The 16,381-nt window shown below is 41.5% G+C and overlaps 2 protein-coding genes across 5 annotated transcripts; one reads left to right on the top strand and one right to left on the bottom strand.

The window, feature by feature from the left end:
- Positions 1-1,794: 1,794 nt before the first annotated feature.
- EFCAB10 (EF-hand calcium binding domain 10) lies at positions 1,795-3,530 on the top strand. The gene is made up of 4 exons (XM_040594385.1): positions 1,795-1,912; positions 2,101-2,265; positions 2,522-2,606; positions 3,130-3,530. Exons 1-4 carry the CDS (start codon positions 1,813-1,815, stop codon positions 3,164-3,166), a joined length of 387 nt encoding a protein of 128 aa, XP_040450319.1. The 5' UTR covers positions 1,795-1,812; the 3' UTR covers positions 3,167-3,530.
- Positions 3,531-4,209: 679 nt separating this feature from the next.
- Positions 4,210-16,150, bottom strand: RINT1 (RAD50 interactor 1). 4 transcript variants are annotated; one of them, XM_040594374.1, is made up of 15 exons: positions 16,056-16,150; positions 15,063-15,244; positions 14,501-14,696; positions 14,133-14,374; positions 13,808-13,981; positions 13,581-13,730; positions 12,283-12,439; positions 10,338-10,448; positions 9,916-10,141; positions 9,183-9,320; positions 8,245-8,444; positions 6,813-7,027; positions 5,882-6,062; positions 5,675-5,793; positions 4,210-4,453 (listed from the first exon to the last, which is right to left on the bottom strand). In XM_040594374.1, exons 3-15 carry the CDS (start codon positions 14,675-14,677, stop codon positions 4,240-4,242), a joined length of 2,304 nt encoding a protein of 767 aa, XP_040450308.1. In that variant the 5' UTR covers positions 14,678-14,696; positions 15,063-15,244; positions 16,056-16,150; the 3' UTR covers positions 4,210-4,239. The 4 variants fall into 4 exon arrangements, with proteins under 4 accessions (XP_040450308.1, XP_040450305.1, XP_040450309.1 ...); XM_040594371.1 differs by lacking the exon at positions 16,056-16,150 and adding an exon at positions 15,632-15,739; XM_040594375.1 differs by lacking the exon at positions 16,056-16,150 and adding an exon at positions 15,632-15,739 and having other exon boundaries at positions 14,501-14,688.
- Between the last annotated feature and the right edge of the window lie 231 nt (positions 16,151-16,381).

Genomic DNA, 16,381 nt, shown 5'->3' with positions numbered 1-16,381 from the left:
GGTGATTGCAGAAAAGGAAATTTATTCAAGAAAATAAACTGTGCCTGCTTAACAGTGAAACAGAATTTAAAAAAATACTTTGAGTTGTAAATGAAATTAGAGTTTGCTGGCTTAGTGATTCTTTTGAACCATTCCTTAGAGAAACACACTTCAATCTGTAGTTCCTGTGTTTATTCTTAAAATTTCAGCCTTCGACATATGTATTTCATACTGATTATCTTTGTTGACTCCTAAAGGAGACACTTCATTTGCCAAATGCTGTTTTCCTTCTCCCAAACACTGATTTACCTGCCTTTCTCTCCAGTCTTTCATTTGCTCCTTCCTTCCCTGTCAACCTCCCTATCCTTAGATTCTCATTTTCACAAAAACATTTGCCATGTCTCTCTTTCTCCTCTGCTGACCAGCTCAGTCTCCTTTTTTGTATTTCTCCGCACTTCAGTCTACACTTTCTCCCATCACTTTTTAACAAAAAACTTTGCTAGTGCTTTGCAAACTCCATTGAAAGGTGTAGAAAAGTCAAATGCAGGAATGGATTCAGTAACCATGAATTATATTCCCTAGGAAAAGAAAGTTTCTGTTGCTGCTGGTAGCTGTTGAGGGAGGTAACTGTTCTGAACCTACAGCTCCTCTAGCCCCAGTTAAGAGTTGAAGCAGGTAGCATAACCATTTTAAAATAGTAAAGAATACAGAACAGAGCATGGCTGTACAATCTCTGCAGTTTTGGATGCTGCTTTTCTCCCACTCTTTCTCTAAGGAAAAAGAAGGTGAATTCTATTAATGTCTTGCGATATTTTAGTTTTGGCAAATAGTTAAGTATATATAGTGATCGACTTTCACAGGAATACTATTTTTCTTTACTATATGCTCAATTATCATTATCTATTTTTATTTGATGGCAGATGGTTATGTCTGTAGATTTGCTTGTATTTTCTTTTTTTCTTTAGCGGGACGCTTCATTATGTTTCTCCTACTCACATTGGGTAGTACCATAAAAAGGTTCTTTGGTGTCTCTTCTCCGTTGGCACAGGCAATGCTGCAAGCCTCAATAACGATTTAAAAATGTAACCTTTCTTACTCGTAGTTGCTCATCACCGATTTTTGCATACCCTGGAAGTGCTGAGCACACACGATCACGTCCCACTAGGTGGCATCTGGACATTTTGCCATCCTCTCGCATTTAGTAGGAATAACCAAGACCCTCTTTAGTAAGGGAGTCCGGGTGGCAGACGACGTACGGCAAAGGCAGCAATGCCGGCTGCTTCACTGCACATGGGAAGCAATGTGGCTGGCATCCAGCAGCCTTGCGCGAACGTTAAGAACCATCGCGTGTAACTTGCTTTCCCCACGAATTAATGCAACTGCGGTGCAAAACTCGGCCGGCAGTGATGATTTTCCTGTTCTAGTGCTAACGTGATGACGTCCGGGCAAGTTAATTTTTGCTTCCTACTTTCCACCCACCGAGGTAACCCAGGTACCGCGCCTCACGCCCCGAGCTGCCCGAGGGAGCGCCCCGGAGCCCCGGCCAGCGGCCGCTGTCCCTCCCGCCCAGCCCCCACGTCCCTTTGCCCGCTGCATTTTCTTCCTTGAGGGCTTCCCCCTCCTCCGCCTGCTCCTCCTCGCACGGGCAGCGCCCACTCCCGCCCCTCCCGCGCCCCTCCGGCTCCCCGCGCCCGTCCCGCCGGGCTCACCTCAGGCAGCTCCCGGCGGGGGGGCGACGCCTGACGGCCGGCGCGCGGCGGGGCGGGGCGGGGCGCGCGGCGGGGCGGGGCGGGGCGGGGTGGGGCGGGGCGCGCGGTCTCCCAGCAGCGCGGGATGGCGGCGGGCGAGCAGCAGAGCCGCGAGTACCTGCGGCGCCACCGGATCCCGGAGCTGCTGCAGCGCCTCGGCGCGCTGCTGCTCTACCACCGCCCCGGTGCGGCGCCGAGGGGCCGGGCAGGGCCGGGCAGGGCAGGGCGGGACGCCCCGTCGCGGCCTGGGCAGGTTTAGAGCCCGGCCGCTCGGCGCGGGAAGCGGGGTGGCCAGGCGTGGGGGAGGGGATCCCGCGCCCCTCGGGCGCCCGCTGAGGCCCCGTGTCCGTGGGTGACTGTGCCTTCGTTGCAGAACGGCCGCGCGAGTTCCTGATCCAGGCGCTGGAGAGGGTGAAGGCGGCGGAGCGGGCCGAGGGGGAGTACCCTTACCTCATGGACGAGGCCAACCTGGCCGCCATGTTCAGCCTGCTGGATGTGGTGGGCCAAGGCTGCATAAGGCCGGCACAGTACAGAGAAGGTGGGTCTCCCCTGGGCAGCGGGTCATACGAAAAGGGTTTGTAATTGGTTTGCGCAGTTACTAAAATAGTTTCAAAGCCATGCATATGTATACTTCATAAAAGTATCCATACATCTGCTGCTGCGCAGCTTGGAAAATTGAAAAAGTTACATGTTTTTCAGTTGCGTGTGTTTACCTTTTAGTCTGTCTAAGCCACTTTGATGTTAAATCAATGTTTCAAAGACTTGCATAGGAAATCCTCTTCCCTTAACTTCAGCTCTTAAAACTTTGGGACTTAGCACCGATGGTCTGCAGTTCGGCGATGACGTGACTATCACACTGGACGTATTCAAGGAGGAAGTGTAAGTCTAATTGAGAGGGAAGTTTTGGGTGGGGGGATATGCACAGGAGATATTTTACTGAGATTTATTTTTTTATTATTTATAAAACTACATCATTCAAGGACTTGCTGACTTAAGCTTAACCCCTTTACTTTGCACTGCAAGATTTAACAAGGTCCGTTACTGCCCGACCTTGCTTGGCTTGCTGTAGCCTGAGCCAAACTCGGCATTTTCCTCCACCACCTCACTTTCAGGGTCCGCTCAAAGCAGAGCGCCCAGGTTACCGACCCCTCCGGTCAGACAGAGTCATCAGGTAGCCCAGGGGTTCCAGTACTCATCTAGAAACACAGAATACTGGAGCAGTGCTGTGTCTTTGCCAGAGGTAGTACCACAGCTGTAGATTAATCTAGCTCACTTACAACTTCTCATGGCCAAGGTATATAGGTGCTACAACCAGTTTTTTGGTAACTGTTGCTAACACTGAAAGGTAAAGAACTGATTACCCTCATTATCTAACTAGAAATATATTTTTTTTTTGTCTTAGGAAGAAAAAAATGCTGGAAAGCTGGACTGTGTATTAGTTTGAGCAGTGGTCTGCTATATATAGGTGAAAAATAGGCATCTTGCTCAATTCTTGTTTGTCAGCTGTGGATAACTGATTTTAAGCAGCCCTCTCTTTTTCTCATTTCCCCACATCCCGTCATTTGAGCAGTCGGCTGAAAAGGACAAATGAAAGAACTTGGTCATGTTCGCCAGGCACTGGAGGTGTATCTTTTAAGAATTGTTTTTCTGAATATTATTAGATTGGGGGGTGTGTGTGTGTAATACAGATCTCTTTTTGCAGAACTAAAGTAGTGTTTTAGAATTTCCTCCTTTAGTTTGTATCCTACAGTAAGGGGTTGTTACTTGTTAGCCTGTTACTATTGAATAAATTTAAGAGTTGAACTATTTCTGAAGCTGTTCTTAGTTTGTTGGGCTTGTGCCATAGCGCTGTAGTGGTGTGTTTCATTCTTTTTTAAAGGGAAGACCAAGTTACAACAAATGTCCACAGTTAAAGAAGGATAGCACTTTGAAGTAAAATGCTGTTTTCTTACTTCCAGTCATTATGCAGTTTTTAAGGAGAAACTTTAAACAAAAATTAGGAGAGACTCTAGTACACAGAAGAAAAAAAATAGCGTGTTTTCTTTATTCAAAGTGACATATTCCTTCATTCTTTCCTTCTGTGTCTTGTTTATACACATTTCAATACAGAATACCCATTACTTGGGGCTTAAAGATGTAAAAAATCTGTGCTTCAATGAAGGTGGACCTGTTCATACAAAAGAGTTGCCCATATTGTATACGGGTGTGTTTACATACTCTCTATTTCTTAGAACGTTACCCAGCACACACCATTGACAAGGCAGATGTATTCATTAGACGTGAAGACAGTTTTAGCTTCCAAATGCAGCAGCAAGGTGGCTGCACACAAGTCAGGAGTGTTTTGAAATTTTTCTAAAACCGTATACAGTAAGGTATAAGACTAGATTAAACCAACCATTCAGCATATAGTACTGAAAAAAACTACACAAGTATTAATACTTATTTGCTTTGCTTTTGTTTGAAATAAGTAATCTAGACCAAGTTACTGTATTAACCATTCCTGAAGAAGTCTTTATTTTCCTGTATTTGGCCAACTAGCTCTCAAATTGAGAAGAATCTCAACATCTTTTTGAGCTAATTTATAAACTCCAAGTTCGTTTAGTGCTGCTGTTGCGGATGGTTGGTTTGGCTTTAACGTGTCACTTTCTGAAGCTGACTGTAGTACATCCTTCAGAAGCAAGGCAGAGCCAACATTCAGGTTCAGGATAATGCAGGCTTCTTTTATGCTAAAAGAGAAAGTTAAATAGATTAACACAAGAAGCGTGCATGAGATGCACTTAATTTTGTGCACAAGTGATCAACAAAAAACACTCCATGGACTTCTGAAAAGGATCAGAAGCGTTGGACTCAAAGGTAGTGCTTAGATCAAGGCAAACAGTATACTTGTTCTTACTGTCTAAGCCTTTTCCCTTATGTATGTGTATTTCATAAGCATCAGTATTTTGCCTCCCAGTGCTTGGCATGGCTTTTGCTTCTTAAGTTTTCACCACTATTAAAAATACAGAATAGGATTTACCACTTAATCTGTCTGGCTTTCCCTAACTACACTTTTCCCCTAAGAATTAGATAATTCTTATTCAGTATATTTTAAGAGCACAGTTTAACAGACAGTTGTTAGAATCTGAACATTTTCCCTAATTAATTTCATTAGGGAGGAAACAGATACCCTGTCTTTTTGTCACACTGTTTCTAGTCTAAGTATGACAGACAGCCACGTGCCCATTATGCATTATTTATGGCTCCTTTGTGCATCTGTTCTTCCTCTTATGCTGGGAATAATACGTGTGTATCAGTTACCTTTATGAAGGTCATGTGCTCAAAAAAAAGCCTTAAACCTGAAGATAACTACATCAATATTCCAATTAAAAAATGCCAGTATACAATCTTTGTCTTCAACTGTTCAAGACTGAATGCCATGCTCCATGTTGGTTTAAAAATATTAAGATTTCTGCCCCAATTAGTCCAGGAGTTTAACAGTAGATTCTTTGGAAGACTGTGGGCTATTTAAAAAAGACTAACCACAAAGAAGGTAGCTGCTTCTCATCAATGACAGCAACTAGACTGCTATGCAAGGCAATTCTGAATGGGAACACAGTGTAAAGTAGTCTTTCTTCTAACAATGAAGTTTACTGTGTTCTAACTATCTTTGAGAGTTTTATTGGCCCCAGTTTTGGAAGTCTGTGCTACTTCTATTCCTTCCGTAAGTTAATTTATCTGGATATCCTGCCTGCACAAAATACTTCGGAACACATGCCACAGTCTGGTGCTGTCTGAATACGTGCTGCTGAGTCAAAGCTTTCCTAGTTGTAAACACTGGAAGCATAAATGATCCACTCATTTTAAATGTATCAAAACTCACTGTGAAAAATATTGGTGATATGTAAGACACCTGTGTTCATCCAGATGTTCACTTTTGAGATACCTATAGATGAGGTTTGCCTACTTACTGCTTGAAGTAGTTTTCTGGCCTCTTGCAGTAGTGTGAAAATAAAGGGAACAGATTTCTAGCCATGTCAAACTGGAGTTGTGCTGCTCCTCCTTCGTTGAAATGATTTGCCATAATTATCTACAAACAGAAAGAGATGCATCTACTGTTGAAGCCAGTCACTGACACCCACACTGTATTGCAAAGGCCACATTTTGCTGATACCTACTTCCTGATATATGTATATATCCACCTTCTCTGCAAGCATTTGCCAGAAAATTTTGAACAGTGAGTGACAGAGCTGCTGTTCTAGTTGTAGCAAGCGGTCTCGTAGGGTCAACAACATCGGGCAAGCTGTGCTTGATAAAGACATTACTGCTTGCTCTGCTTGAGATGGTAAAGATAACCACCTGAAAGAAATTATCACACTGAAGTCATCATAATGAAATTATTCATATGACAACTGAAGTCAAAGTTACCCTTTAAAAAGAAAAACCCTACCCATTTACAATGGTTCAGAGAGAGTTCTTCCCCATTTCAAATCTAAAAGTAATCGCAGTCTAATGCTATGTTTAAATTTCCTTTAATATTAAATCTCATGCTTTAGTTATAAGCCTCTGAACATGCCATTCAAAGAAACCCATCTAATTTACAAAATCACTGAGTAGTTGTATTCCTTTTATGAAGTACGTCAGAAATTCTACTCAGGAGCAAACATTCAAGAAGCCCTGAGTCTGTGAAGACAGAACAGTCATTACGGGGCATTCTGCATTAACTTTATTAATACTACACGAAGAAAGTAATTCTTCTCCAAAATAGAGCGATCCAGAATTCTTCCTAGGATTTTTAAGACAACGCACTCACTAATTGTGGAATTACTTTAGAAAATATAGGATTGAAATAGTCTTATATAAATATATACAAAAAACTATACACAGCCTTATATATAACATATATATAACCTTTTATATATATATATATGTATATATAGCCTTATATATACATAAGTGTTAAGAAAATTTTCCAAAACTTACTACTCTGCATCATTCCTATTCAGGAAAATAATTTTGCCTATTGGCTATTCCTGCCTTTATTTACCTCAGTATTTTTAAAAGGAAATAATATTGTAACATGGGAAGAGAGTAAACAGACAAAATCACCTCTCTTTTTTGTACAGCTTTGCAGCATCTTTGACCTCTTTGAAGACATGATCTACTTGGCGAGTCAGCATGTCATGTTTCAGGCGTTCCAGGAGGTTAATCATTTCATCAAAGACAGAACTCTCCATGGAAGCCAGCTGCCCGAGCTGTAGTTGACTCACAGCACTACTTTCTGCACAAACCTCCAGCTCGGCCTGCTGTAGCTGCAAGAAGAACTAGAGAAACAATCAGATGTGAGTACTACAAAAAGTCATTGCCATTTGACATTTTCTTTGGTGCTGTAACAGGCACGGTTCTAGAAAACGCTCTCCTGACACATTTATAAACTTAACATTTTAAAGATTTAAAAAACGCTTGCTTGTCTTTCCATGGTCCTGATTTAGTGAAAAACAAAAGAGAGTGGTTTAATACTAGTGATGGAACTGACATGGGTTCCAGATACAACAACAGATAGGTAATGGGAATACATCTAAAGAAATACTAAAAAGGTATTTTAAGATTGACAGCAGAATGTTTTAAAAAACCAAACCAAACTGATTTTGACCTTTTTGATGTTTGCAAAAGTAAACTAGAATCTTTAGTTGTTTTAGCAATAATCATTCATTAAATCATAAATTTGCTGGGCTGGTAACAGCAAGAAAATAGTTTAATGTGACATAGTGGTAACAACTTCTTGGTTTTGCTTTTAAGCAGATCAAGACACTTAGGTAGCCACAGCTATACAACATGATAGCAGCTTCTTATCAAATCAAGACTATTCTCTGCTAGAGCCACACTTTCCTGTGAAGACAAAAAAGATTTGGAGGCTGCCCATCTTGCACGCAATACCTATTTCTACACACTTTACATGTAGCAGTTTTTATGACATTGTGTACCAATAACCATAGAAAAGCTGAAATGCTGCAGAACAGCCATGCTGCCACAAGGTTACTATATAGGAGAATAAAATAACTAATTCCCAATTTCCTGTTATCAGTGAGTGGCTTTTCTGAGCAACACCTAAACCAGGTTGCATGCCAAATCCATTTAAACTAACCTGCTATGGGACTAGTTCAAGCATTGTGCATAGGCCACTGCACGCACTTTAACACTGATGCCATTAATACTGGCTCACAGAGCTCCAAAATCAACTCACTTTTTACAATACAAAGCATGTAAAGGAGACTACTTTTTTGTCTGTTGAGATTATTCCACTCCCCAGGCTGTCTCTGCAGTTCCCTATGAAGTTTCTAATTAATGCAGCTTATCTCTCAAACAATAATCTGTCCTTATTTACACATCTTTTATTAAATCTGAATTTACATCTCAATCTATATTTCTTAGTAATTAGTTCTTCTGAATACACTTAAACAGTGCTGAAAATAAAACATCTGCTATCAAACAAACATTCAAAGTCCATTTCTTAATTATTTTAAGTAAAATAGTTACTTACTACATTGTCAGCCCAGTCTGCCAACACCGTTGCTATATAGTTAACAGCGTTAAGGATTGCACAGTATCGGAATCCTAAGGAAGCTCTAGTCTCTTCCTTCATTACTTGAGTTAATCGTATCCTGAAATCATCAACTAACTCCTTCTGTAAGCCCAGGAACTGTAGTTTTCTGGAAGCTGTTGGAAGATTCTTATACCGGTCTGGAAAGACGTTAATAGTGTTGTTAGGTTTTCCAACACCAAAAGAAAAGCTATTCAAAAAGAAACATTACAGTCATCTTACTACACAACCTTACACCTATGAGAACATCGTACAGTATTTAAAACAGGTGGTATATTTTAACTGTTTCAGGGAAGCTACTCAATGCAAAAGATAAACATGTAAAGAAACTACATTCTCCCCCCTCCTGCTTCCACTAGCATTTCATATTCTAATACCTGAAGCAACGTCATTACACCACACCATCCAGTGCAGCCCCTGAAGCGTACTCACAGAGTAAGGCAACATCGTGGAATACACAATTAAGTGTCTCCTGAAAACTTACTTGCTCTTACGTTCTGTTCCAAGAAAGCAGACTTGACTTTATAGCTTCTAAATTGTCACAGATTTGAAAGGAATAGTAGGATTTTTTTATTACTGCATTGTAACAAATTATGTTCCCTCAGTTATGAATGGGTTTTAATATGCTAAATATCAAATGTATTTTTTTAATTATTATTTTGTAAACATGCCACTAGCTCAAGACTGAATAGTGTCTTGACTTGGTGTCCAAAATACAAAAAGAACAGGAAAGCTTTTATTAAATTGCAAACATCCTAACTTCGCAACATTGTTTGGTGACTAGTGCTGACAATGGATGTTTAGGAAAGAAATCTGTTAGCTGAAGGGTTTTTACTATTCATTACAAACAAGAGCAATGCCCATACGTTAACATTTACCTGTTATAACTAACAACAGAGTCATAAAAGTTTCAGCGCAGTCTGGGACTTTCATTTCATCTACATCAGTGATATCTTTGTATTGTGATATCCACGCAGCCTCTGATGAAAGCATCGAGTCCATTTTCTGAAGAGCAACTGAGATGTACAAAACTTGTAAACTGTTTAAGTTTTTAATTAAAAAAAAATAATCTAACAAAATCCCTTCTAAAATACAGAAAGATAAAAGCCTTAACTCTAGTAAGTTAAATTTACATTTTCAGGTTATAAAACTACTGATGACTGGCTTCATACGAAACCAGCTTCAATATATCTGCATTTGCAATGCTGTTAACAGCTACGACAGAATTGTTTGGGGATTTTGTTCTGTTTTTTTAACAGTTGGCTTGCTCCTTTCCAATATATTTCCTCTTCATTTCTCAAAAATTAATACCTTTCCTCTATTTCAATTTGAAGTCCACCCTTGTCTGCACACACATAAATATAACATTTGTCTAAAAGTAAGTCTACTGAATCACATGCAGCTTAGGGACAAGAGTCCTACAAAGTACAGAAGCACTATTAAGAGTCTAACCAATCTTCCACCAAAATAATCAGAGTATAAAAATACGCACATCTTAGTAGTAGCCCTGTCCAAGTGACTCATCCTATTTGAGAATGCTATTCATATAAGTATACACATACTTTCTGATTGTGCAATATAAAAGACAACAAAATCAAATGGAAGTCTTACATTTTTTTTCCACTGTTAGCCACCTTTGGAAGCAGGATTCTTCTGACAGAATATGCATGCAGCTGGGAAGGCTGCTGAGATAACCATGAACACTGTATAACTCTCTCTCAAATAGAAGTACCTCATCCACAAGGTGACAAAAGAGTGTATCATCATACAACAGGCATGGAATATCAGCAGCCAGCTTCTCCAAAATCAGCATTACTAGAGCACGAGAGAATTCAAGCTTTTGAAAGAAAAAAAGTGAATAAAATGTCAGAAACAGGAAGTATTAACATATGCAAACATGTACATAACAAACGGCTACAAGACTGAGTTTAAGTATTACCAAATTACTTTGTGAAATCAGTGGAAGTGGGCTTACACAAGTATCTACCAGAAGTTGATTGTATTCATATATGTAAAACCATGAAAGTGCTTACCCCAGCATTCACTGAAGATCCTGCCTTGTCCAGTATTGGCTGGATTTTGTCATCAAGGAACTTTGCATGATTTCCAATCCACATCAGTACTTGCGTTAAATACCACTCAGGCTTATATAAAAAAGAAAATAAAGTATTAAATGCATCCAACAACATTCGTTCAAGCGCTACTAGCATCTTAAGACAAACATCTAAAATCACCAGTCTCTTCCCTTGACTTCTCTCGATCTCAGATTACACAAGTCTTTCACTGTGTTTTACTTAGCTTTGATTTTCATAAAAGCAGTATCAGAGAAGTATTTCTGGATTTCAGTTGCCTTAAATGCACCAATTAATCTGTTTCTTCTCAAGCAAAAGCTCCATTTTTTTATCTCCCCTTCTCTACTGCTTTCTCAGACATGAGGTCCCCTTCGCTGCTTCATGTACTTCCTCCTGTTCTTCTCTGTGGTCTTGGTACAGCAAAAAGGATGTACTCCTGAAAAAATTCTTCCCAGTAGCTCCATTCTGTCATTGTACCCAACCTCAGCCCCACCTTCCCCCAGGAGGTGGGGAATGTATCACCTTCTCATTTCACATTTTAATACCTTTAAGTTTTTGCAGTTTCCATACCTAAAGATACGGTCTGTGGTTTTTGTCAACGTTAGTGCAAGTGGAAGCAGTTCCTATCCTCCTCACTCCCAACAGCCGAAGAACCTTCTGTTGAACTGCACTCACATTCTCCAGATCTTGTGCATGTTTCTCACATCTGTATTAATTTTCACTTGTCTACTGAATTTCATCACGTTTGGGGTTGGGGTTTTTTGACCCTCCCTCTGCAACTCGCCAAGATCACTGTGAACTCTGAACCTGTCCTCTGAGATACTTGTAATCCCTTCCAGGTTGATGTCTTTCAAATATTTCACATGGCTATTTATACCATTACCCAAGGTATTATTAAAAAAAACAACGACCAAACCATAACGAAAAAAACAACCCAAAATTGAGCAAAGTGCTGTTGGAATACCTTTCTGATCTGACACTAGATTACCTGCAAACTTATCTTCACAAGTTCAGAAGTTTTTTTAGAAAAGTAGTTGTTCACCTATTCTTGTTCACAGATTTCAACTCTTAAATGTAATTTTTCTGTTTGCTTCTGAAATTATTTTGTTCATATCTATAAAACCTCTCCCCCACTAATACACATAACGTTACTTTTAAAAGCACCATAGTAGCAAGTGTCACGATTGCAAACATATTCACATTTACCCGAGATTGTCAATACAAGCACACAGACTTGTGCAACTAAACTGTTACAAATCAGCTCTCAAACTCTGCTCCAGATGTACTGCAGCAGCATTAATGCATTGAAACCTGCTCCAATCATTACTCTCAAATAAAAATCCTCAGTCTTTGAAGGTAACACAGACAAAAAATGACTCAGTTTCTAACTGGTAAACTGGAGATCTCTTGTACGTCAATTAAAAAATGTAACCCAGAAAACTATTTAACAGTGCCTTTAGACTAATCACATTTTATCTAGTGACAGCAGAATCCATCATTTTCAGTTACATGAAGGCAGCAAAAGACAATGCCAAAAATCAAAGTCACAGCTTTGTACAGCCTTTGAGTTCAAGCGATAAGGAACAGTGCATTTTCATGCAGACAGAGGAAATATATCAAAACTTCTGAAATTATGGGAATCAGTCTAAGATTGTAGTAACGCTTTCTAAAGGATCTGGGCAAGGGAGAAATACTGCCTGGCCCAAAGAAAATGCTTGCGCCTCTGGAAAGTCTCCAAGTGCTATTTTGATGTCTGTCCACACTTAGGTAGGTACAAGAACTGCACAATTTTGAAGAACCTTAATTTCAGAAAGGAAAGTGTTAAAGCTATCCAATTTAAATACAGTCATCTATCTCTTGCTTTAAAAAGCAATTAACCCCCCCGCAAAACTGCTTTCTCCCATACCTTGTTTAAAACATTGGTTTGTTTATTTCCAGTGAAATGATACTTGAATCTTTTCTGAAGAGGATTCAGCATGATCTGTATTGGAAGGATAATGGGTGGCGATGGGGGTAAAGAGTACTTTTCTGGAAATTGTTTAGGTGTGGTTAACAGTTCATCTCTAAGTTTGACAGTTAAGGATGAATTTAAGTGTGGAATTCTCCCAACATCATCATTTCAATAGAATGGGTTTATAAAAATGAACATTTCTTAGTTTTACCTCATTGGCTGAAGGCAGCATTATGCAATCAATACAATTCCTCAAATATGAAGAATATCCAAAATATTTCCATTCATATAAAATTTAATACAACTCAGGCTGCTAAGGATTATTTATTCAATCGCAATACAAGTCACTTAAGTCAGTCTGATTTAGGAAACTCGTATCATTAAAAAAAAACAACACAGAAAACCACCATTGTCAGTACCACACACGGGCTGTCCAAGAGACACACTCATATTTGTTAAAAGAAGGATAAAAGACTCGTGAGATTAATAAATACAAAACATGATCTCCCATTTTCATGTACCTGATTTAAGTGACCCTGTCTGTCAGGCCAAAATTGTTACCAGCTCAGAGCTGTGTGGAATGGTCTTGTATCTTCCCACTCCATGACTTTAAAAAAAGCAGCCACAATCACTCCAGGAAAAAATTGTTTGGTTGAGCTTTAGCTCTGCTTTGTTTAACTCACAAAAATAACCCCAAAGGAACAGAACGAGCAGCAGTGCCTTCTGATTAACCTCAAAGGCAGACGACTATTGCACAATGAAACCCCTTCTCTAGTCACCCCTTTTTACAAAGTCTCCTTCTGAAACGTTATCTTTAGCTTTCCCTCTTTTCCTTCTGGGATGGGATGCATCAAGGTGATTATGGCTGATTTCAAAAAAGGCTATGAAAGGAAGAGCATTAACTGTGTAAAATAAAATATACATCACTATTTTTTTTACTAACACAAGTAATCCTACCGAAGTGTATGTAAGGCCTGATCCTCATGAAACCTGAACTGTCAGCTGCTGTGAGATGACTAGATCTCATGTCTTGGAGGTAGGAAACTTTGCTACTGCCAGAAACGGCAACTTTAGCACCTGGCATTTTTTAAACAAACAAAAAAATTCATTCTAATGTTAACACAAAGTAACATAACTTCAAATTATCTTCTGTCTTTAGGGAGAACAAAATTTTAAATAATTCTCCTTGAGAACGTGCATCTCTGACATTTGTTATTCTTACTGAAGTACATGACAATTATTTAAAAGGATACGAGGTTTGCAATTTCAGAAGCTGACAAAACAACATCTCCAAATTGTTGTATACATCAGGAGCACTGGCTGGTGCAGCAAGGCCGAATGCCTGAGACTGTGGTGGCCCCACAAATGGCCAGCGGAGCTGGGTTAGTACCTCTTCAAAGTCACTGCAACACAAAATAAGCAATTTAACTCGCATCTACAGTACAACCCAAAGATGAGGGAGTGACAGTACATCTCTTACCTCGACAATTTGTCTTTAAGAATTTTATGCCAGAATTTAACAGTGGATCTCACAAAAGCAAGAAGATGAGAACAAGATGATTCCTGAAGTTTAATATCTAGTTCTGCCATGAACGCTAGAGTACTGGCTGCCTCTGGAACATTGTTGGTCATCAGATATTGCTGAATGCTATCACTATAAAATACAAGTCAAGACCAAAAACTTATTAAAGGTAACAGAAAAAAAAACCATTTGTATATTGAGAAATTAAGATGAAACTATTGTCACGATGGGACAATCTAGGTTACCAGTCTCAGAACACAGATGCAGTACTCCGGAACTTTACCTTAACTCTTCTATTCGTGAAATCCATTTAAGATAGGCCAGGTGTCGTTCAATCTCTTCCACTTGACTAATTAGTACATGGAGATCGTCCATGCATGGCTGTGCTTTCAGTAAGTGGCTACTGACTGAAACAGACAGAAGAGCTTCTTCCTCTAGAAGCCGACCCAGAGACTTTTTAGAATCTTCTGCATTCTTTAAAGCATTCTGTATTCTTTTAGGAACTTCCGATGAAACTGTAAGTACCTACAATCACAGAGAAGTATGAAGTCTGCCATCTGAGATATTAACACATTGCTTTCATTTGGTTAAACATACTTAATCAGTCATACAGCATATATAGAAAAAGAAAGAAAAAAAAAAGATGCTTACCTGTTCTTCTAACTGCTTTTTATTTTCAGATAGCTTATCAATAAGGCTGTCTAGCTTCCTAAGAGAATCATAGTCATTTCCAACTTCTCTTTCCACAAATTCAGAAACATAGTATGGGATATCACAATGATCTAGGTCTCTAGTGACTTCTTTCTTTCCAACAGCAACAGCTGCCATGTTTTCTTTCTCTGCAATACCGATCATACAATTTTTAATTAGTCACCACTAAGCACAAAAAACTATTGATCTACTGAGCTTATGAAAAGCCGGCCAGTTCAATTTAAACTGAAACTTAAAGCAGTATATTTCTTGAATGTCATATTTAAGTGAGACAATTTGGTGGCCTAAGTCTTAGCTGATAAAACCTTGCTTACACATCCAACTGGTAATTTATCATATGTTAATAATTACAAAATTTCAACCTTCCCTGACAGTATGAATTTTATTAAAAACAGTTCAGTACATATGTAGTTTCTACATATGTAATACAGAAATCTTAATGAGGAATACTGGAAAAGTGGTTTTGCAAAATACAAAGGAAGATAACAATATTCTGCTTTACCTCTTTGCACAGTTTAGGATGCTCCACAGGTATCAACTGATGACTGACTTATACTAGCAAAGGATCCGCTCAAGTCTTGCGATGATTTGTAGAGTAAAATCATCATTGAGAAAACCCACGCAGTTTAACAGAAAAGGCACTTGCTGATCTACACATTTGGCAGCATCCGGAGAAAACCAGACCTGAAATTGAGAGGATCACGTACCGTGAAACAAAAAAAGGCAACAATGACAACTGTTTGGCTAGTTCAGTTCTCAGCTTTTTAGTATCGCTCTCAAAAGTGATAAATGAAAATCATACACTTGTACTTTATCTGCTACAAGTTTTCATTAAGTAAAAAAAACCCCAAAGTATTAGGCAGACGACAGGAAAGAGTGAGAAAACGGTGCAGTTGCTGAGCCAAAGTTGGAGAAGCAGCAGCGAGCAGCCAGTAGAACAAACTGGGAGACCAAGGCTGTTGCTGACAAAGAAATGAATTAAAAAAAAAGAGTAGTAAAACGCACCATGCGGTTCGCAGCAAGGAAAACAAGTAATACCGCACCAGACTGCTGCCCAAGCGCTGCTCTTACCAGAGAAAAAGATGAAGACACGGGAGGCGAGAGGCACGGGACACCGCAGCACCCCCCGGCCACCCCCCGCTGGCGCACGCAGCCCCGCACCCGCACCCGCCACAGGGCCGCGCCGTTCCACGGGGCGCTGGGAGGCCCCGGGGAGGCCGCTGCCGCCCGCGGCTGGCCCGAGCCCCCTCCCCCGCCAGCCGCCCGCGCCCCGCCGCGCCGCTCTCCGCCCGCTCCGGGCTCTGCCCCCGGGGCGGCGCTTTCCCGCGCGGCGCCCAGCGGGGCTGGGGTGACGGACCCGCCGGGACAGGCCCGCCTTCCCCCGGCCGGCCGGCCGACCCCCGCGGGGCTCCCGCCCGCCGGAGGGACAGCTGCTGCGGCAGGGCCCCGCGGCAGAGCCGGCCCGCCCGGCTGACAGCACCGCCGCCGCCCTCACCCGCCGCCTCCCTCGGCGGCCCCGCGGGCGCCCTGACACGTTCGTGGGCGGCGCCGGTGAGCGCAGGGCGCACGCGCGCTGCCCCCCCCCGCCCGGGTGAGGGGCCCGGCCGCCGCCGCCAGCAGCGCGCATGCGGGGGGTGCCCGCTCGCTGCCGGTCCCCCGCAGCCGGCGGTACCGCCCCGGGCAGCGAGCGGCCGCGCCCCAAGGGAGGGCTCGGCTCCGCTGAGGGCGGGGCGCAGCGGGTTCCGTTCCGTGCGGGAAGCGCGGCCCCGCCGCTTCGGGAGGCGCCAGCGCCGCGGGAACCGCGCCCTGCCCTGAGGTACC

The sequence above is a fragment of the Falco naumanni genome, chromosome 5 (assembly GCF_017639655.2).
Source record: "Falco naumanni isolate bFalNau1 chromosome 5, bFalNau1.pat, whole genome shotgun sequence".
NCBI classification, from domain to species: domain Eukaryota; kingdom Metazoa; phylum Chordata; class Aves; order Falconiformes; family Falconidae; genus Falco; species Falco naumanni.
This window is presented reverse-complemented; position numbering and strand designations above follow the sequence as displayed.